Genomic DNA, 22,155 nt, shown 5'->3' with positions numbered 1-22,155 from the left:
ATATGACACCAAAAAAGACACCAAAGATCTCTACAATGGAAATTTTAAATCATTAAAGAGATTGAGGAAGACACTAGGAGATGGAAGGACTGCCCATGTTCATGGACTGGAAGAATGAATATTGTTAAAATGACCATACTACCAAAAGCAATATATAGATTCAATGCAATCATAATCAAAATCCCTGTGACATATTTCACAGAATTAAAAACTGCATCCTTAAATTCAAATGGAGGCACAAAAGACCCCAGATAGCCAAAGCAACCCTGATCACAAAGAGCAATGCTGGGGGGATTACTATATCAGATCTCAAAGTATACTACAGAGCCATTGTCATAAAAACAACATGGTACTGGCACAAAAACAGACACATAGATCAATGGAACATCATTGAAGATCCAAACCTGAGTACACGTAATTTCAGCCACCTGATATTTGATAAAGGTGCTAAGAACACACAATGGAGGAAAGACAGCATCTTCCTCAAATGGTGCTGGCAAAACTGGATCTCTGCCTGCAGAAGAATGAAACTAGATCCTTATCTTTCACCCTGAACAAAAGGCAACTCCAAATGGATCAAAGACCTCAGTGTGAAACTGGAAACCCTGAAACTACCAGAAGAAAATATTGGCAGTAACTTACAGGATATAGGTGTAGGAAAGGATTTTCTAAATCAACAGAAGTTGCTTAGAATTAAGGTTGGCAATCAATAAGTGGGACCTCATTAAACTAAAAAGCTTCTGTACAGCTAAAGAAGCAATCAAAAAAATAAAGAGAAAACCCACAGAAAAGAACTCAAAAAACAAAGAATCAAGGAATCAAATGACCCAATTAAAAGATGGGCTACAGATCTAAACAGAGAATTCTCAAAGGAAGAAATAAAGATGGCTAAGAAACATCTCAAAAAGTGTTCAATATAGTTAGTAATTAGGGAAATGCAAATTAAAATCACCCTAAGGTATCACCTTACCCCAATCAGACTGGCTAGGATCAAGAGAACAAATGATACCAAATGCTGGTGAGGATATAGAGAAAGGGGAATGCTCATTTACTGCAGGTAGGATTGCAAACTCATGCAGCCTCTATGGAAAACAGTGTGGAGAACTTTTAAAAACCTAAAAATGAACCTAGCATATGACCCAGGTATAACACTCCTTGGCATATACCCAAAGGACTCATCCTATTGCAGAGACACTTGTACAACCATGTTTGTTGCTGCTCTTTTCACAATAGCTAAGAGATGGAATCAACCAAATGACGAGTGTTTAACAAAAATGTGGTATATTTATACAATGGAGTTCTATTCAGCAGTAAAGAAAGATGAAATAATGAAATTTGCAGGTAAATGGATGGATGTAGAAACTAAGTGGATGTTATACTAAGTGAAGTAACAGACTCAGAAAAACAAATGACGTATGTTCTCCTTCATATGTGGCTCCTGGCAGCAAATCCTTTTAAATTCCAGGTCCTTTTAATAAGATGATGCTATACAGCAGTCCCTTCTGCATGAAATAACTACCATCATCATGACTTCCGCTGAGCCTGATTGCTAAACATAGTCACAATTGGGCTTGTTGACGGTTGTGCTCATTCATCAAAGGAGTGCCAAGCAGGGTCACAGGACCCTTACCTGAGTATCCAGCTACTCTTCCCAGCCAACAAGTCCAGCTTTGGAAGACAAAAGAAAAATGAGGAGGAACACAATAGAGGGATGCTTTTGGAAGTCCTTGTCAAGAAATTCCAATGGACTCTGATATGAACATTTGAAAAAGCCCTGTTCTCACTTTTTTCTAGTTCCCTGTCTAGAATTTGTAATGCTAATTACTCTTGCCTTTACTTCTCCTTCACATGTCCCATTCATGATCCAAGGACTTTCTTCTCCCCTTAGAGACAGGAGTTATGCAATTTGGGAGTTTTATAGATAGACCCACTGAAGGGGTACTCCAATCGCCTCACCCTGTGTGCCTGTTCAGCATGGAAGAAGCCAGAGCGGCTGGCATCCCTATTCCCTATTGGCAATCTGGGTAACCCTTTCAGAGGATGGTGTGATAAGAATAGGAGGTAGGAATTGGCTAGGCAGTTAGGGTAAAAAAGACCCTAAAGAAATGTAGCCAGTTGCTTGGGTAAAAGTCAATTATGTCCTTCAGCCTGTTAGCAACATACTCTGTTCCAAGGCCAAAAATGTCAAAAGTATTTGGGAGCTTGTAATTAACCCTTAAAAGATTTTAGGGTTACCTCTTCAGAGGTGGGAATGTTGGAGGGGATGGAGTGGGCATGGATTTGATCAAAACACCTTATATGCATTTATGAAATTCTCAAAGTTTTTATAAAAAAAAAAGTATGAAACTGCCAAACAATAAAAAATATAAACTATTTGAAAAAATATGCTGAATGTTATTTATCCATTAAAAACACAAAAAAAAATCTCCTACCTCACAAGGACAGAAATGTATAGCTTTTTGGGAGGTTGGAACATAATTATTTTTACTGAGCTAGAAATAACCACCACTACCTTAAAAAGAGCCAGTGTGGTAACCTAGAGGAAAACTTCCCACACAAACACAGCAGTAAAATAAACAGATACAGCAAGCTCTTAGGTCTATGATATGGTAAAGGGTCATTAACACTCCCTTAGAAGACTGTCATGAACCCCTCCACAGAGATTCCAAATCCTTCTGCCCAGATGTCTGTGCCATAGAGGTGAAAAATGACTAGAATTTGGCTTTTCAGTGGTCTAGATGTCAGAGTCTCATGTGCTCTCTAAATAACGCAAATACACTTTGGGTTACCAAGTACGAATACATGGAATTGTTCTTTTGGCAGCTGACTTCTTCCATAATGGGTAAAAATATTTTTCTTTTGTATGACTGCCTAGAAAAGAAACAAGATAAGTGAAATATGTCAGCCACAAAGAGCAGAATCTTGCACAATTTCATTATTCTTGCAAGTTCAAGGTGACTCCAATGAAGTAGAGAAAACTGTGGTTACCAGAGTGGAGAAAGGGCATGGAGGGATGAAGGGGGAATGGCTAGGAATTATTTGGTACATTTGGAAGAGACATAGAACTTCTAATGTTCTATAGTGCAGTAGGAAAAATATTGTTGACAAAAATTAAATACTTCAAATTGCTATTAAAGAGAATTTTCACATTCTCAACAAAATCAAGTCATGGCCAAGTTGATAATCATATCAGCTGGTGTCATCTGATGAGTACTGCAAAGCCACACTGCTCTCCATTGATATATGACATTAGTACATGTCAGTTAAAATGTTTATCAATTTAGTACTAAAAGCTAGCAATGATTCCTACAGATATCAACCAGGAAGGATGTAAGTGCTACTGAGAGTTACAGGGCATCAGACTCACCCAAAAACACCAGGCTGCTGTAGTTCTCCAGCATCACATGCCTGTAGAGGGTCCTCTGAGCAGCATCCAGCTCCTGCCACTCCTGCCAGGTGAAGTCCACAGCTACATCCTCAAATGACACCAGCCCCTGTAACCACACAGTTCTCATCAAGCCAAGGCCTCAGCACTGGGAACACAGTTCACCTTTCTATGTGTGTGTATGTCTTAGCAGTGTCATAGAGAAGCTAGAGTCTTACTTGTGTTCTCTATCATGGGACAAATAAAAACCAATGCAAACATCTTCCCTCTGTGTTAGTGCAGGGATGCAGGAGAATGAGAGTAAAGTGATCTCCAAGGAATTACAATAGAAACAAAATTTATAGTAACTAAATGTGCTTGTAAGGTTTGCCTTATTAAGAAGGCATCTGTAAACTCATCATATGAAAGTAAGATTAAGTTACTACGAGTAAGAAAATGAAAAGGCAGATGACAGGGCTACGGCATAGCACTGTGCTATAGAGTAGACCCAAAGATGCAAGGTGAGGTGCTAATTCGCTGAAGAGAATTTCCATCAAGCTTTGCTAACTGCTATCACTGCTGACAGTTCACTTGCCCTCAAGGGTAACAGAGGAACCATTTCTGGCGGCGTGGCTGAGAGCTCAGCTCTTCCTGAACCCATTGAACAGCTCATACCTGGACCGCCAGGGCCACCACTTCATCCAGGAAGGACTATGTCCACTCACAGAGTGCCTCAGCTTTAACTTAGTCAACTGTGGCAATAATTGCTAAACTCCCAAGATCTGAAACAAAAATATCTGGCACATGTAAATCTCCCCAAGATCGAAGGAAGGAAAGGAGGGAGGAATGGAGGGAGGGAGGGAGGGAGAGGGAGGGAGGGAGGAAGGAAGGAAGGAAGGAAAGAAGGAAGGAAGGAAGGAAGGAAGGAAGGAAGGAAGGAAGGAAAGAAGGAAGGAAAAGGTTTTTTTCAGTAAGCATATGACACTCCTATGGGCTAAAACCCAGCAGAAACATAGAGGATAACAGAACAAATCCCTGTCTACTGCTCAGTATTTACTACCTTCTTCCCATGGCTATTTCAAGCTGGGATTCTAACAAATTTGCACCAGGGATTGAATGCAAGAAACAGCAGACTTCCGGTTTCAGCAAAGCTGTGAGATTGGCCATGTCACAATAATGGCAGATTACAAATGTCAGAGGACATGGGCATGGCAAAAAGGGAACTCTGGTACTCTTTTCTTGATGTGTAAAATGATCACAGCCATTTTAGAAAGTGTTCTTTCTCATTAGACCCTCAAAGAGATAAAAAAAACATGGCTGCTGTGGGCACCTGGGGCAGGCAGTTCTGACATCTGAGGTCATAAAGAGCAGAAGTTGGGATGAGGGGACATTGTGGTATAAGGTTTACAAGGGACAAGCTCATCACAAAGGCATCAGATAAAATGTCTGTCTCCAGGGAAGGCACAGGGATTGTTCAGAAGGGCTCAAGTCAATCTTCTCAGCTTCCTCTTATGTGGTATGTTCACAAACAGAATCAAATTCTCCCAAAAGTCATTTCTCCCAGACTCTGACAAAAATAAAATTCCAAGGTATATGTTTGATACATAGCATACATTACGAGGACAAGTAGTTGATTATATTTTGGAAGAGATGTTGATGGGACTGGAGAGATGGCTCAGTGGATAAGAGCACTTAACTGCTCTTGCAGAGGTCCCAGACTCTAGTTCAGTTCCCCACATCCTCATGCCAGCTCCTGTCTCTACATGCATGTTACATACAAACTCATACATGTTAGCACACACATACACATAAAATACATACATAGTTTTGAAAAAAGAGATGTCAATAATTGAGAATGCTTTCAGGGAGGTGGCATTTTAGGAATTTATTGAGACACAGCATGCTAGAGCTACTGGTCAGGGTTCTAGACTTGGGACCTTATTTCCCACATGGCTGGAAAGCTCTGGGAAAGCAGACGAACCATACAGAAGAGGTGAGGCAGCAGAGGTTAGGCCATCCTCATTCCACATCCTATATTCTGACACTGGAGGTAAGGCTGCTATGGAAGCTGGGGCTTTCCTCAGCAGCAGAACAATCTGGAAAATCAGACATTTGCAGAGCATGCTGATGCCTGGCTTCCTTTCTCTTCCCTCTTTGGTCCCTGAGGAGTCCCCAGTCACTGCTATCTTACCTTCCCCAAGAGGGTCCTCAACAGCTGCTTCTCCTGTCCCAGTTTTGAGACATGGGCAGCTCCACACTGCTGAAACTGGACCTGAGCAACTTTTCAGGGACCTCCTCTCACAGGAACTCTCAAGTACTGCCATTGCTCAAGGCCACCTGCAAATCACTTTGTACCTCACAAACTTGTGACACATCCTCCTGTCTCAGTATCCTGAGTAACTGAGATTATAGCCCTGCACCACTATCCCTGGTTTTCAGGTGAGATTTGGACCCAGGTCTGTGCCTCCCTCCTTTGTTTCACCTTAACAAAGCACTGAAGGAGACATCTAGAAAAAGGAGTGAAGGGATGACACCTCTGTGCACAGCTTTTCCAAGCATCCTGCATCCCTAGTAAATCATCCACCTGGCTGGTGCCTAAGCCAGACGTAGCCTCCATGCCGTTTCAGTAAATGTGTGTGAGACAGAGAGACAGAGAGAGAGACAGACAGACAGAGACCTATAAATTCATAGCTATCAGGAGGCTAAGATAAGAGGACTGTCATAAGCCCCTAGGCTATAGGGTGAGACCCTATCTGTACAATCAAATACAAAGGATAAAAGAAACACACAAACAGACACAGAAGGGATGGTGGCAAATTATGGAGGGACAGAACTGCATAGACACAGGGACATACATACAGAGGACTGGGACCCACAAGTTCCATGTTCAAGTTTGGTGTGCAGTCCCCAGTTCCTGCACCCGAATTCTCCCAATCTTCATCATCCTCTTCCATTCTCTCTGACCCAACAACCAGTACTCACAAGGGAAATCAGGAAGCTCTGAGGCTAAGACCCAATGGGGGCAGTTGAACCCATATCTGCCCACCTCTCCTGCTCCTGAACATCTGAGCCATGCCCCCAACCACTCAGCTTCTTCCCTCCCTGTGGAGGCAGCAAAAATGGAGGCTGGAGAGTGTCAACATGGCCTTAGAGTCTGGCCTTGGTCCCTGGCTGAGGCCTGTTCCACGGTCTGGGGGTCTTGCTGTTCCACTGTCTCTCATAACATCTGCTCCTCAGTCTCCAAGACTCTTGTTTTGTGCATCCCGATTCCCCTGGTGTCACCAGGGCTACTGCTGGGTGCCAGGATCCCTCAGGAAGAGAGACATTCAGAGCTTCTCCCCTTGTCCAGACCTGCCCAGGGAAGCACAGGCAGAGGCAGAAATGGAGCGGGGAGGCAGGAGGACCGCTGGGACCAGGGTTCCTGCCCAGTGCTGGTTCCTGCTCTGTGCTCTTGACTTCCCCAAAGAAGAACAGAGAGGTGGCCCTTCTATGTTCCCAGCTGAGAGAGCAGGATGGAAATGCAAGGCTAGCCAGGCCAGCCACTGTCTCAAGAAACAAAAATAGCAAAAGATGGGAAGGGTCTCACGAGGTCCCATTCCTCCTTGATAATTTATAAGCAGTTGATGACAGATGCTGGAGACTGTTCAGGGGTTCAGTACCTGGTTTGGGGCCCATGATCCTATAATCAACCCCTCCCCGATGCACATGGATCTGAAAGATAAAAGTCATGAAGTGGGAGAGGGACTTAGAAGAAGGTGATCCGTAGGAGAGGGAAGGGGTCAAGAGAGGGTAATGGGGTGAATAAGACAGAAATACATTACACACACACATATAAAGATGTCACAATGAAACGCTATTATGCACCATCAATACATGCTAATAAGAACACTAAGCAGGCCCAGCACTTAGCTTCCCTCAGGGCAGAGCACCTGCTTTGCATGAACCAATCCTTAAGTTCCATCCCTAGTGACAGAAAGAGAAGAAAGTGGCTCAGAGGGAAAGTGTCAAATTCAGGTCACCCATAGACTCCAAGGCCATAAAGGAAAGGCCTCCTGAGAAAGCGGTGTTAGGAGACCCACCAGACACTAGGGAAAGATGAGTCAGTGACAGTGAAGGAAACATGGGGGTGCAGCACCCAGACTTGGAGTCCCACATCCAGTCACACATATTCAGATATATCATCACTAGATTTCTACAGACAGGAGGAGATACAAACCAAAGGTGCAGCCTGCGGTTGGGGCGGGGAGGACGGGGGCCAAGGATCCAGGAAAACCCTGAAGGAGCCTGTGCGCGAGATAAGCACTTGCCACCGCCTAGCTGATTAAGTCGCATTGGGTCACAGGGCGCCTGGGCTTTCCACCCGACTGCCCAGCACCTCCCGCCCTTAGGACTCCAGCACCGCGTCGCGGCTGCGCAGTCCGGCGTCCCCAGCTCGGCCCTGCAGACTCTTCCTCCCACTCAGCACTAGGCCATAAGCTCCAGGGCCGAGCTGCACACAGGGCTGCACCCGGTTCAAGTCCCCGTGCAGGGACCGGCAGGACGCCAGGGCTGCCCGGAACCGGCCCAGCCCCGCCAAGGCAGGAGCCGGGGGAGTCTGCAGGGACGACGGGGAGCCGCGGCAGCCAGCTCGGGGTGCACAGCTTCCCTCCCCGCTAGGAACGCCGCGCTCACCATGTCGGGATTCCAGACGAGCAGTGCAACGCCTGGTCACCGGGCGACGGAGCTACAGACACAAGATCCTGAAACTCCAGGGGGCCACGGCAAAGGACGCAGAACGGAAGTCCCGCGTCCTGCGTGCGGTCCTGTTCCTTTCACAACAGTGCTTCCAATTGGACGCTACTGCAGCTTCAACCTGAGTGACAGTTCCTGCACCAACCCGAGGCAAAGGAAGCCAGACTGGCGCGTCCTGGCCAATGGGTGTGTTAAGCGGAGCTTCCCAAGAGAGTAGCAGTTCTTGAATGTAAGGCCACCTTGGGAAAAATAAGTTCAAAGTCCTGCCTCTTCTTTCAAAGGACTTTTACTGTTATGTAAAATAGAGGCTTCAAGAGTCAACTGCCATCTTCATTTTCTTTACCTCCAATTTGTTCTTCCCAGCAGGGGACCTATTAGCTCTCAAAGAATAAGAAGCCAGAACTGACTCACAGACCAGCTTTTGTCTAAGATCAGTGTGTTCAAGGTCCCATGCTGCACACAGTAGCTACCTGTTGCTTATCACCTGCACTTCTTTATGACTGGCCATAACCCCATGTAACTAAATTTTAAAGATTCTTATTAAAACGTCCTTTCCTTATTAAATTAGCCAATCAGGTTTAGATTGAGTGGTTGAACTTGGCTTAAGGAAGGCCTGTCAAGCTACGTTCCTGCATTGGCTATAAATGTAAAGGCCATCTTAAGGAAATGTGCTTTCTTCTCTGTTCAGGCACCCTTCTGATCAGAAGTGGTTTGCCTTACCAAGAAACTTTCAACTGGAGTGCTTTTATTTCTAACAGCTATGTCAGCTTCCAAGTTATGTATAAAGACACATGTTATTCACAATAGCAAATAATATCATGGCAGTTTCCTTTAATTTTCAGTAATTATCTATGTCTGCAGTTTTGAGGTGGGAGCCTGAACTTTGAAATGGAAATCAATTCCCTAGACTTGGGAATGTTCAACCACCAAACGTGAAGAGGAACTATTTGGTTTTTATCTTTACTTTGTTGTTGTTATTAAATAAAAATGTGGCAGGGGTTGGGATCACAGTGAAACAGAAACAAGGAGGACTCTAGCAAAGCAAGAGTTTAATTGGGTTTGGCAGGGCTAGTCGTCAACTCGCGTGTGAGGAAGAACCAGCAGCCTAATGGCTGCAGAGGGGTAGCTTATAAAGGGACAGAATGCGGAAAAAGAGAATATTTTTCTGCTGTTTGGGACTGTTTGGGGGGCTACTGCTCAGGGAGGCATGGGGTCTGTACCTCTGAAACTTATCCAGGAAAACATTTACTCATTGAAAACATCTTTTCAATTACAGGGGTCCAAGAACTAATTGCAGCTAAGGGCTTGGGAAGCCTGTTTGTCAGCCTGTGGAGCATGCTCTGGTGATCATAATACATTGGTCATTAACTTCCCAGAGCTGCTTTAGTTAACTCGCAGGTGGCTGGGAGTTGGTTGACTCAGTTCCTCTTAGGAGCCTTATGGTTTCTGGGTGTGGGGGTCACCTGAATCTGAACCCTATCAGTTATCTTAAAGGTGATTTGTTTCATTCTGGTGTTCTTATACATAAAACAGTAAATAGGAAGCTGGTTAAATAAGTGGTTAAGAGCACTGGCTACTTTTATAGAGGACTCAGCTTTGATTCCCAGCACACACATTGAAGCTAACAACATTTCAACTCCAGTTCTAGGGGAATTTGATGCCATTTTCTCTTACACACAAAAATAAAAAATATTTTTTTAAAGAAAGAAGCAGTAAATATTAGTCCTTTATACAAACTCTGTACAACTTGGTTATGATAAGGAATTCTTTCTTTTAGTCCCTCCAAACTGTGTGAGTCTTTTTAAAGAAAAGCAGGGACGCATTCTGGAACCTGCTGGCCTGGGGTAGTGGAGCTCTTTCCCCTCCCTTTGCAAAGATTCTTTTAAACTATAAAACTGGGAAAGACTGTGAGGTCAGATCTCAGCCAATGGGAAAAAGACAGTTCTCATGCCTTAGAGATAAAAGCCAACCAATCTGCCCTGCCCTGTGTGCTTGCATCAGCACCGTTTTGCAAAAGTAAAGTCTGCCTGGGAGAATTACTTTCACTTTGTCCACATATTCTTGGTGTGGTAATGATGGGGTCCTTGGATGTTACATTTTATATCTAACAAATTTGGGGACTCAATCCAGGATTCTAATTCCATCTTGGAAGAAGCCCAAATTCCTAACTTTCTTTTAAATGTCAAATATTATTTGTTTAGCATTCAAAGGCACAGGTAGGAAAGCAGAAATGGGAAAAAAATGTTCTTCTTAAATAAATAAATCAGGGTCGACTATTGTTCACAAATTGTTTTCTAAGGGACTTGGCTTCCAGTCAACTAAGAGTATTGGAGTAGCAAATAGTCCCAAAAGTTGAACTGGTCAACACTATAAAATCCCTAGTCTATCTGTTGGAGGATCCATCTTTCTAATCTCACTCTTCAATCACCTGGTGGTACAATGACCCCTAGGAAGGCAGGTCCATCTTGAATTATGCTAAATAGATGGGTGGAATACCTGGTGCATTAATGAGGTGGTGAATTTTTCCTGCCTGGAATCCTGCCTTCTAGCACAGAACTCCTCAACCCAGTCACAGACATGTAAGTCCCTGGCAGTCTAGGTAGTTTCTCCTTTTCTCCTTCATATCCTTTTTCTAAACATACTTCAGGCTGCCCCTAGCATCTTGTATTTTTTCTCAGAAAAGTATAATTTCTCCTTTTCTTCTTCAAATCTTTTTTCTAAACATACGTCAGGCTGCCCCTAGCATCTTGTATTTCTTTACTTTTTCTCTAAAGCTTCCTTCTCCCAGCCATGTAGCTGCCAGACAGCCATGTGTCTGACCTCCTATCCAGGCTGTAAACCTGCCTGGCTTCATGGCTTTCTTTCCTTCTTCCCACTATTCACCTCCTCAAGGCAGCTGCCAAGATTACAGCTTGCCTGCCCTGAGGATTTTTCTTTAAAATTCAAATAAATTGTAAAACCTTCCATTTAAGTCCTTCTCAAATTCTTTTATGAATAAGACCAAGAACCCTCTAGGGGACCTACTTTCTCCTCGTTTCAGGAGGGCCGCAGGTCTTGTCTGATCTCAGCCTCTGATGAACTTGGGTAAAACAAAATGGAGTCAAGGTCACATTTGTGGGTACACCCACCCTTCTCTTCTGCTTCCTTCAGGAGTTCCTTTTCCCCTACAGCTTGTATGTAGGACTGAGCACTAGAAACTAGGGAAAGATGCAGGGGGGAAAGTGCCCCGGAAACATGGAGAGGAGATCCAGATGGCATTTCTGGGCATTCATAATTACAGTTCTTGGTAAGAAACATGGAATCCCTCCCTTGGTAAGAAACATGGACTCCCTCCCTTGGTTTGAGATCATGAATTCTTTCTTTTACTTTCCTATTCAGAGCCTACATATCTGGGGGTAGTTTCTCCTGCTACCATTCTAACTTAACTGTGTGCATTCCATTTAACCTGTTAGATACGTGGATCTCATGCAACAATCACGTTTTATCTTGGAGTCAAGATCACCATAGGGAGAAAATAGCCATGTGGTTTTGTGGACATCTTGGCTGATGACCTCATCAAGACGGAGGCAACCACATAGTCAGGTCACCATCTTGGGTCATGACATCATCAATTTAGGGACAGCCACATGACTTTACTGTCATCTTGGCTAATGACATCTTCAAAATGGCAGTTATCTTATGACCTTGCCACCATCTTGACTAATCCAACCTGTTCCATAAGTCAAACAGGTGACACCCAGAATCTTACTAGTACCTCTGACTCCTATGGGGACAGATTACCCTGTGAATTCCCTGGACTGTAGGTATTTAATCATGATTCCCAATCTTCTTGCAATGTTTTTCCTTTTCGGAAGGTTATCTTTCTCTTCCCCTTGCAAACAGTTCTCAGAAAGATAAGTCATGCAGTAATCTTGGAACACCTGGCGGTCAGTCACGTTGCTGAATTGCTCAGTCCCCCTCCCATACCCATAAAAATGCTGTAACCTTTTGACCAGCTTCTTCAACCCCTTCTAAATACAAACTGTATATAAGGAAAGCTTGCAGTACAATAAAGAGGACCCTTGACAAGTGGACTTACTTGGGCTCCGTCTCTTCTTTCTCGCCCGTTTTTCCTTTCAGGGAGTGGTCCCCCTCGAGCTTTACCTGTACAGGGTCCCCGCAGGCAGGGGCAGCTCCATTGCCATGTGATAGGGTAAATATGGCATACTGTGATAAGGCATCTTCTTGACCATAGCTACACCATGTTGGAATCCAGACTGAATCTAGACTCTGAAAACTAAAAGCACTTGGTTCAGGGTGTGGGAATAGTAGGTGTGGCTCAGCTGCACTGAGGTATGAGTTTGAAAACATGTCAACAAGACTGTGCTTGCCTAGAGAATAGGTCAGTGTGTTTCCGGTTGCTCCTGCTAACTGCAAATATATGACTTCTGTGTTTCGTGCTTGGCTTGCATTTGCAGAATAGTAATTGTTAGAGGGGCTATCCATCCCTAAGCTAAAACACTTGGAAACTCAAACTTTTCACACTAGATATGGTTTTTCTGTGTAAAAGATTGCCGCAAAGATGACTCAAGGCTGCACTTGGGACTCAAATGTCCAGTATGGTCACCACCAGCTAATAAAGGCTTTCTTTTGGGAATTTTCTGCTTCTGAAACACCCCACAATACCAAGGAGGTAATAACAGACCTCCCGAGTGGGATTTTGAATTTTGACTTTGTTTTGATCTGTTTCTAAAGGAGATTATTTGGGGTTCTGACTTCTTTTATGGTACGTTTACTGGTTTCCAAAGTGACTGTTTAAAATTTTTACTTTATTTTACATGAATTTTACTGGTTTTTAAAGGGGATTTTTTTGGATTTGCATATCATTTTATGACATTTACTGATTTGAAGGGTGACTATTTTGGATTTCTCCAAGCCTTTTTTCCTCTGACATAGAGATTATTTCCCTATCTGAGACTCAGTGGCTCCATGATTGCTTTTGTCCTAAAATGCCCTGAGCACCTCTGATTTTCACTTTCTGGTTATAGTGTCATGGACAGACTAAAAAGAATGAGCATTCCAATATTGTCTCTTTCCAAATGCTTTTAGGGGCCATTGTTCTTTGTTCCTTATTCTCCACATTATGTGAATTTAGTATGATAAATTATGGTATGGTTTTTCTATTTCAGGCAGACTGATAGTCCTTTTTAAAGTTATTCACCATGAGAGCTATCAGGAGTGCTTCACATCAAGCTTTAAACATGTAATATGGACTGAAAAATTATAAATTAAAGAGAAAAAGCAAAAAGCTTTTTCCCACCTATAATCCAAGAACTTGGGAGGCAGAGGCAGTCAGATTTCTGTGAGTTCAAGGCCAGCCTGGACTACACAGGGAGTTCCAGGCCAGCTGAGTCTACAGGGAAATCCTGTCTCAAAAAGGCCAAACACTAAAAATTAAGAAATAGAATCAAAAGGATTATTTTAGGAGATATTAAGTTTCAGCCCAAAACAAAGCCAGATTAGGAAACCACCACAACTTATTAAAACCAGGAAAAAAGTGTGAGGTCAGGCCCCAACAAATCTGGAAAAGACATGGTATACTTATGTTAGTGACAAAAGCCTATCAAGCTTCTGGGTCCTATGTGTTTGCTGTATCTGACTGAAAACACATCATTATCAGTCTTTTGTAAAATAAAATCCATCTAGCTTTTGCTTTTTCCACAAGTTCTTTGTGGGATATTGATGGGATCCCTGGACCTCAGATTTTATTTTGAACACGTGTGTCACTAAACTTTGTCCTCTCTCACTCCTCACTACCTCAGTACCCTGTGCCCCTCTATGGCTGGTTCTCTTTCTTCCTCTGATAGTGCTCATCCAGGTTTCATTGTCACATGTATTCCAATAAATATAAACTTTTTTAGGCATCACATTTTAAAAATCAAAACAAACATTTGAACTTTATCAGAAAAAATTGTAAAAAGAAATGACATATTTTTCCAATTTTTATCGTAGGCTGAAAACACATGTGCTGCACTCCACATTCATGCAAATTATTTCCATGTCATTTGGTTTTGTAGGATGTTTTTTATTTCCCAAAGAGACAAAATCCAATGACTGCATGAATCATCTTCCTATGAAAGTGAGTGTCATTCATACAGATGTGTCCACTGAGAATGTATTTTCTCTTGAAGCAAGGTATCCCAAAAAGGGTGCATGTCTTGAATTTATTCTTTGGCTTTAACTAGTCAAAAATATTTTCTTCCACTTGGAACTGAGATGCTGCAGTGGGCAAAGACACACACACACACACACACACACACACACACATACACACACACTAATGTCATGCACAGCTAATACATCTCAAACCCTGCAACTGAAGGTTCTAACCTCTGACTCATATTAGAGATTTCTAGAAGGAATTTAAAACTCTGTCAAAGGCAAGTTATGCAAGACCAATGAAGTCACAGTGCAGATTCTACAAGCCCAGCATCAATAATGTTTCAGGTCTCCTGGGGAATTCCATGTGAAGTCAAGCCACAAAACAATGGCTTCCAAACATCATCTTTGCTGTATAACTGTGCAATGGTTTCTTAAATTTTGATTGAAATTTTCCTGAACAACCTTCTGTTCACCCCAGATTGGGCAAAAATGATAGACCAAAGAAAGAACTTCACTCAAGCGTACATAGAGTATTAATGCATTTAAACTATGTATTTTAACTATGTTTGTGTGTGTGCATGGTCAACATGGAAAATGTGAAAGTCAGAGGACAATTTTAAGGACATTGTGGCACCCAGAACTGGATGGATTCACTGCAGAATTCTGCCAGAACCTCAAAGAACTAACAAAAATGACAGTCAAATTATTCTTTACAAGGGAGAAGGAAAGAAGGCTTCCAAACCTTTTTTTATGAAGCCAGTATTACTTTGATGCCAACACCAGATACAGAGCAATGAAAAAGAAATTAGAGAATGAAATCTCTGATGAATATAAATACAAAAGTTTTCAATAAAATATGAGAAAACTGAACTCACTATCACATCAAAAAGACTATTCATCATGACAAAGTTTGCTTTATTCGAGCAATGAAGGAATGGTTCAGCATATGGAAATCAGTAAACATAATTCATCACATTTGGATTAAAACACTAAATCACATGATCAATAGACATGAATGTCAATAGACATAGAAAGCCTGCTTAATAGAATCCTACATTCCTTCATAATACCAGCCTTGGAGAGGCTATGAATGGAGGGAGCATACCTCAATATAGTGAAGGCTATATGTAACAAACCTATAGCCACCATAAGTGGAGAAAAGCATTCCCACTAAGATCAAGAGCAAGACAGAGCTGCTCACTCTCTCCACTTCTATTCAATACAGTGTTGGAAGACTTAGAGCAATAAGACAGGAGAAGGAAATGAGTATAAATAGGAAAAGAAGTAAAAGGAACACTTTTGTAGATAATATTTTCTACATGTAAAAGAGTGAAAGACTTCGCCAAAACCCCCCTGAAAAACACAAGCCACTCTGCTCATAAACAGCAAATTGGCAGGATATAAAATTAGCATACAAAATGGCAGATTCCTATATACCAATGACAGAAAGAAAACAATCCTATTCACAATTGACACACACAAAATTTAAAATACCTTGGTAGAAACTGAACCAAGAAAAGAAAATACCTCTTCAATGAAAATTTTAACACACTGAAGAAAGAAAGAGAGGATAATAGTGCAAGATAGAAAGACAGCCCATTCTTACGGATTGGGAGAAACAATTTTGTAAAAATGACTAGCCTACCAAAAAAATTCTCCTAATTCAGTGCAATCCAAATTGAAATCCACTGCAGTTCTTAACATCTCAGAAAAAAAAAATTTTTATATGGAGGCACAAAAGCCTGAGGTCAGCAAAAATGTGTTAAACAAAAAGTATACTGCAGAAGACACCACACCTGATTTCAAATTATACTACAGAGACATGGGCGGGGGGAAATACAATCAAACAACATGATACTGTCACAAAAAGACACACATCGATTAACCAAAAAAAATTTTTTTGAGGACACAGATATCAGTTAACCAAATTACAGTGACTTCATTCTTAGGAACATGCCAAAAATACATATTAGAAAAAAGCAATTTCAACAAATGGTGCTGGGATAATTGAAATTCAACATTCAGAAAAATGAAACTAGATCATTACCTTGCAGGAAACTCAGTTTCATATGGGTCAAGGTCTTGAACACAAGACCTAAAGTCCTGAAATTGGGCAGGGTGTGGTAGTGCAGGCCTTTAATCACAGCACTCAGGAGGCAGAGGCAACCAGACCTCTATGAGTTTAAGGCCAGCCTGGTCTACATAGTGAATTGCAGGCTGCCTGAGGCTAAAGAGAGACCCTGCCTCAAAAAGATTAAAAAAAAAAAAAATCCCGAAGTTGCTACAAAAATAAGTTAATAGACACTGGTAAGAATTTTCTTAATAAGATTCCAAAGTACAAGAAATAAGACCAGAGATTGACAAATGTGATCTTATGAAACTAGAAAGCTCCGTACAGCAAAGAAAAGAATCAGATCCATAGGCAGCCCACAGAATGGGAGAATTATCTTTGCTCTTTGTCCAACAAAGGATTAGTGTATCCAGAATACACAAAGAACTGGAAAAAAATTAAGAAAATAAGCAACTCAATTTAAAAAGAGTCTATGGAACTGAACAGAAAATCCTCAAAAGAAGAAATATAAATGATCAGGAAACATTTTTTTAAAACGTTTGACAAAGATAGTCATCAGGGAAATGCCTACTAAAACTATTTTAAGATTTGATTTCACTCCCAGCACTTAGGAAACAGTGGAAGGTGGGTCTCTATGATATCTAGGCTCTCCTGGTCTACATGGTGTCAGGCACTTACGCATCTGTGCTCAATGCTGCTCTATTATCAATAGTTAAGAAATGCAATCAACCTAGATGTCCATCAACTGATGAATGAATAATGACTATGTGGTCAATATACATACACAATAGACTATTACTCAGATGTAAAGAAAAATGAAATCAGAAAACTCACAGGTACATGGGCAGACCTGGGAAAAAAATTATACTCAGGTCACTCAGGCCTAGAGACGCAAATTCCACATGTTCTCTGTCATATGTGGGTTCTGCCTTCCAAACTTTTGTGGGGTCTTTTTGGTTTTGTTTTGTTCTCTGTATTTGTTTGTTTAACATGGAGCACAAGTTGAGGATGAGATGAAACTAGGAAAAGTCTTTTGGAGAAGGGGCCTGCCAAAAGAGCGAGGATAACAGATATTTAAGCATTCTGTTTGTTTCCCATTGCTGTGATAAAACGCTGACCGAAAACCAACATTTGGAGGCAAGGATCTATTTGGCTTACACGGAGGCAAGCCTAGGCAGGAACTCAAGGCAGAAACCGAGAAGCAGGAACTGAAGCAGAGACCATGGAGGAATGCTGCTTGCCTGTTTGTTTCCCTGGTTTTCTCAGTTACCTTTCTTATACAGTAAGAAAGTACTCCCACAATGGGCTGACCCTTCCTACATCAATTATCAATTAGCAAAATGCCTCATAGATATGGCCACAGGCAATTCCATTGCAGGCAAGTACTCATTTGAGGTTGCCTTTGCCCAAGTGTCTTTAGTTTGCATCAGGCTGAAAAGAATTAAGCAACATAATGACCCTGACACCTTGATGCAAAAACGGCTATTAGCCATACCCCTTTTCATTTCTTTTCCTAGGAACCCATGTTAATATCATAAGTAACATGATTAACATCCAACTTTTTAAAAAATATTTTATTCTTTTTATTTTATGTGTATGTGTATATTGCCTACATGTAGGTAAGTGTACCCATGTCCTGCATTGCCCACAGTGGACAGAAGAGGCTGTCAATTCCCCCGGAACTGGAGTTACAGACAGTTCTTAGCTGCCTTGTGGGTGCAAGAACAGTCAGTGTTCTTAGCCACTGAGCCTTCTCTCCAGTCCCTAACATCCAACTTTTAAAAGACCCATGCTCTTTTTAAATTCTAATGATTTAAAATTTCACATTCTTTTTTAAAAATTCAAAATCTCTTAATGTGGACTCCCGTAAAATCTAAAATAAGTTACATATTTTCTTATTCCAAGAGGGAACAATCTGGGCATAGGTACAATTAAATCCAAAACAAAACCAATATCCAACAGAGTAAAAAGAATCAATCCCAAAGTCTGAGATGCATTCTTGACATTCTAGGCTCCATAAGGCTTGGATAGCTCAACTTGTGCATCCTCAGAACATGTAGTTTGTCTTGTGGCATAATGCCAGCTCTGCTCCACATTTCTCACTGTCCTTGGTGGTCACCCCCAATTTTGGCATCTCTAGTGTGCTGGGGTCTCCACCGCAACTGAGGCTGCACCTTTACTAGCGTTCTCTCCGGAACTCTTGGTGCAAAGTCTCAGCATCTCTACATAACCCTTCTACTCCTCGGGCTTTCATGCTGCCAATACCAGCACCATGTTGGAAACTCTTACACACTACCAAATTTGGCTTTAAGGTTGAGATTCAGCCTTGACCACCTCTGGATCAAAAGTTCTGTGCCCTATACCTGAGAAAATACTCCTCAGAAGATTTTCCCTCAATGACTCTGGTCTCTGATTGATCACAGCCATTTTTTTTAGCTCCAGCTAAGTAGCATTTGTTGTCCCTATAAGGCAAAATTGTTGTTTCCACAAATTCTTGATTCAAAAATAACACAAATGGCAGTGATAGATTCTTGAAAGACTCTCAAACTTCTCTCTGAATCTTCACAAGCAATCATCTACATTTTTTCAGCACTCTTATCATATTAAACCCATCCACAGAACAACTCACTACCATCTGAGTACTCCATGATTTTTCAGGGAAAATTTCAAATGTTTCCACAATCCTTCCCAAAGCAATAAAGTCATGTGGATCACAGCAATACCCCATTGTTCTGGTACCAACTTCTTTTCTTGCTTTTAGGTTTTCGGTTGGGGGGCGGGGGGAGTTTGTTCGGTTTTGGTTTTTTTGTTTGTTTTTTTTTTTTTAGGTGGAAACAGGATCTCACTTTGGAGCCCTGTCTGTTTTGGAACTCACTCTGTAAGCTAGACTGGCCTGAAGCTCAAAGATCTCCATGCCTCTGCCTCACAAGTGCTCAAATTAAAGGTGTATAGTATACGTGGCCTGGTACCAATTTCTGTTTGATTTCTGTTGTTGTGATAAAACACTGACAAGTCAACATGATTAATTTTGGCTTACAGCTCACACTCTATTATTGATGGAAACCGAGGCAGAACACTGGAGGCAGGAACTGAAGCAGAAATTATGGAGGAATGCTGCTTACTGTTTTTTCCCCTTCCTTTCTCACTTACCATTCTTAGAAGGCTCAGCCCCACCTGCCCAGAGATGGCCCTTCCCAAAGGAGACTGGTGGCCTTCTGCATCAATCATCAATTAAGAAAATGCCTCATAGACATTCTGGAATACCACAGGACATACTGGCGGAGAAAATTCCTCAACTGAGAAAATTGTCCAAGTGCCACTTTCCAGGTAACTCCACTTTGTGTCAAGTTGACAAAACTGACCAGCAGAGTAACCAGAACAAAAGAATACTGGAGGTGGGAAGACTTAAGCATGGAGTGTGAACAGAATCAGGGGGTATTGATAGAGTGACAAAGGAAAGGGTGATGGAAGCCTACTACTTCGCAACCCAATTCAAATATATTTGGGGGGATACAACACCTATGATCTGAAAGAGAAGGGAGTATCGTGGGTTAAATCATTAGGCAGGAGTTGTGTTGGTGGTGTAGGGGAGAGAACCAAAACTAAGGATGTATGTAAAAGCCTTATGGATATACCCACTAACAAGTAAAATAATTTCCTAATGTAACTTAAAAAGAAACAAAAGAGTATAAATGGAATCATCTTGTAGCTATAGACAGTGCCATTTTGAGAAGCATGGATCATTAAATTAAATTCTTGTGCAAGACATGGGCTACTTCCCTACAAATGTATTAGTGACAGAAGGCTGGGAGGGCTCCAAAACAAAGAAGAATATTGCCCATCACCCTTGGTTACCCACCACAAGTATCTGTGAAGTACTAGGGAAAAGACACATCTTTGGATAGGCAGATAAGGAAAGGACCATTGATAAATAATAAAGATGGCATACTTCTGTCTTCTTGGTCTGAAACAAGGGCTTGGAGGCTCACACTCTAGCCAGCAATGGTCTCTTTGTGGCCACCTATCTCAAACCAATCCAGGTAAGACTAAGGTCATATGTGGACATCCCATCATTTGAATCTATAACCTATCAGCTTTCTCTTCTTAGTTTAAGCTGATCAATCTAAATTAGGAGAGGAAAAAAACACTGAAACCCTTAAAATCATAGACCCTCCCATGACAGGGAACAGACTTTGGTTTCCTGAAGCCCCTCTCCACTTGTGGAGAACTTTTCTCTGTGAATATGTGAATGCATGTGAATCATCATCTTTCAATCAACGTATGATTGCCTCTCTATGTTTGTGAGATTCTTTTTATTTTATTTTTTCTAATTTTTTAATTGGAAGAGAAAAAGAGCCCCTCAAAAGCAAACAAAAACATGTATGGTCTCAATATGCTTTATGGAAATTCTACCTCAAAGGTACAGAATCAAATACTGATTACTATACTGTGGGGGGAATAGAGGGTAGAAACAGAGAGAAAGAAGACAGTATTTATTGGGTGCATTCAGAAGGGACAGATATCTTCTATAGTGTCCTAGTAGATATATGGTTGAAAAAATGCTTTCAAAATACTTATCATAAGCCTGAGGGGGTGGGTTCAGACCTACATAGGTGTAGCAGCTCAGATCTCAGCAGAACTCCAGAGAATGCTGAGTTCTGGCTTCCTTCTGGCCTCCATCTAGCAGAGTGCCTGAGAACCCAGGGGACTGCCTGAGAGCCCCTAGATGCTGCCTCCATGTGGTGGTGAGCTTCTGCTAATTGTGCTATACCCATCCCCCTACTTTGGATTTTGTGAGTCCCTCCCAAGGTCCCAGGGCAGATCTGGCTTTGGTAGGCTAAGGCTGAGAACCTAGCAGACAGCCCAAGAGGGTGGGTTCAAACCTTCATCTGTGTAGTGGCTCAGATCTCAGCAGACTGACAGAGAGTGCCCATTTCTTGCATCCCTCTAGCCTCAATCTGGCATAGCTTTGAGAATGCAGGGGGCTGCCTGAGAGCACCAGGATCCTGCCTCCACATGGTGAAGGAAGCCTGAGTGTACCTGACTGGAACATGAATTAGGCTCTGTGGGTACTTCTGAATAGCTGATCTAAAGCCATTAGTTCCCTCCAAATTAAACCTGAGAGAATGTGAACCCTGTACCAACCAGCTTTACATAACCAATAAAGAAAGGATGTAGACACCCAAATAATACAAACAGAAGCAGACTTCAGCTTAATTCTCATATCAGACTCATAAACAACAAAAGAAATTCATATACTAAAATCACAATGAAAGAATAATAAAATGGAAAACCAAAACACTAAGTCCCCACCAAACTCCAGCAATCCTGTAGAAGAGCTCTACAAGGAGAACTCCCTAGAGATAACCCAGGACACTGAATTTCAAAGAACAATCATAAACATGATCGAGGAATTCAACGAGCTTAAAGAACACATGAACAAACAAATCAAAGAACTAAAAGAAGATAGGGATAAACTTCTGAATGAATTCACAAAAGAGAAGGAAATATTGAAGAAATCTCAGGGAGAAATGAAGAAGGAAGTACGAAATTCAATAAGCCAACTTGAAACAACAGGAAAAAGCCTCACCACTAGAATGAATGAAACAGAAAACAGAATATTAACACTGGAGGATAAAGTTGAAGAACTGGACCACTCAAGCAAAGAGTATGGAAATTTTTTTAAAACACAGGAATGGAATATGCAAGAGATATGGGACATGATGAAAAGACCAAATCTACAAATCATAGGAATAGAGGAAAGAGAAGAATTTCAGGTTAATGGTGTTGACCAGATCTTAAACAGGGTTGTAGAAGAGCATTTTCCCAAATTAAGGAAAGACATCTC

General features: G+C 41.7%; 1 protein-coding gene across 1 annotated transcript in view; it reads right to left on the bottom strand.

The window, feature by feature from the left end:
* Window positions 1-8,230, bottom strand: part of LOC103748702 (zinc finger protein 84) — an 86,149-nt gene extending 77,919 nt beyond the window's left edge. The window contains 2 exon segments of the mRNA XM_029555141.1: window positions 3,368-3,494; window positions 8,036-8,230. Coding sequence (XP_029411001.1) covers window positions 3,368-3,494; window positions 8,036-8,038 — 130 coding nt within the window. The 5' untranslated portion in view covers window positions 8,039-8,230.
* Window positions 8,231-22,155: the final 13,925 nt, after the last annotated feature.

This window comes from Nannospalax galili, unplaced genomic scaffold (genome assembly GCF_000622305.1).
Source record: "Nannospalax galili isolate Female #2095 unplaced genomic scaffold, S.galili_v1.0 scaffold664, whole genome shotgun sequence".
Lineage (NCBI taxonomy): Eukaryota > Metazoa > Chordata > Mammalia > Rodentia > Spalacidae > Nannospalax > Nannospalax galili.
This window is presented reverse-complemented; position numbering and strand designations above follow the sequence as displayed.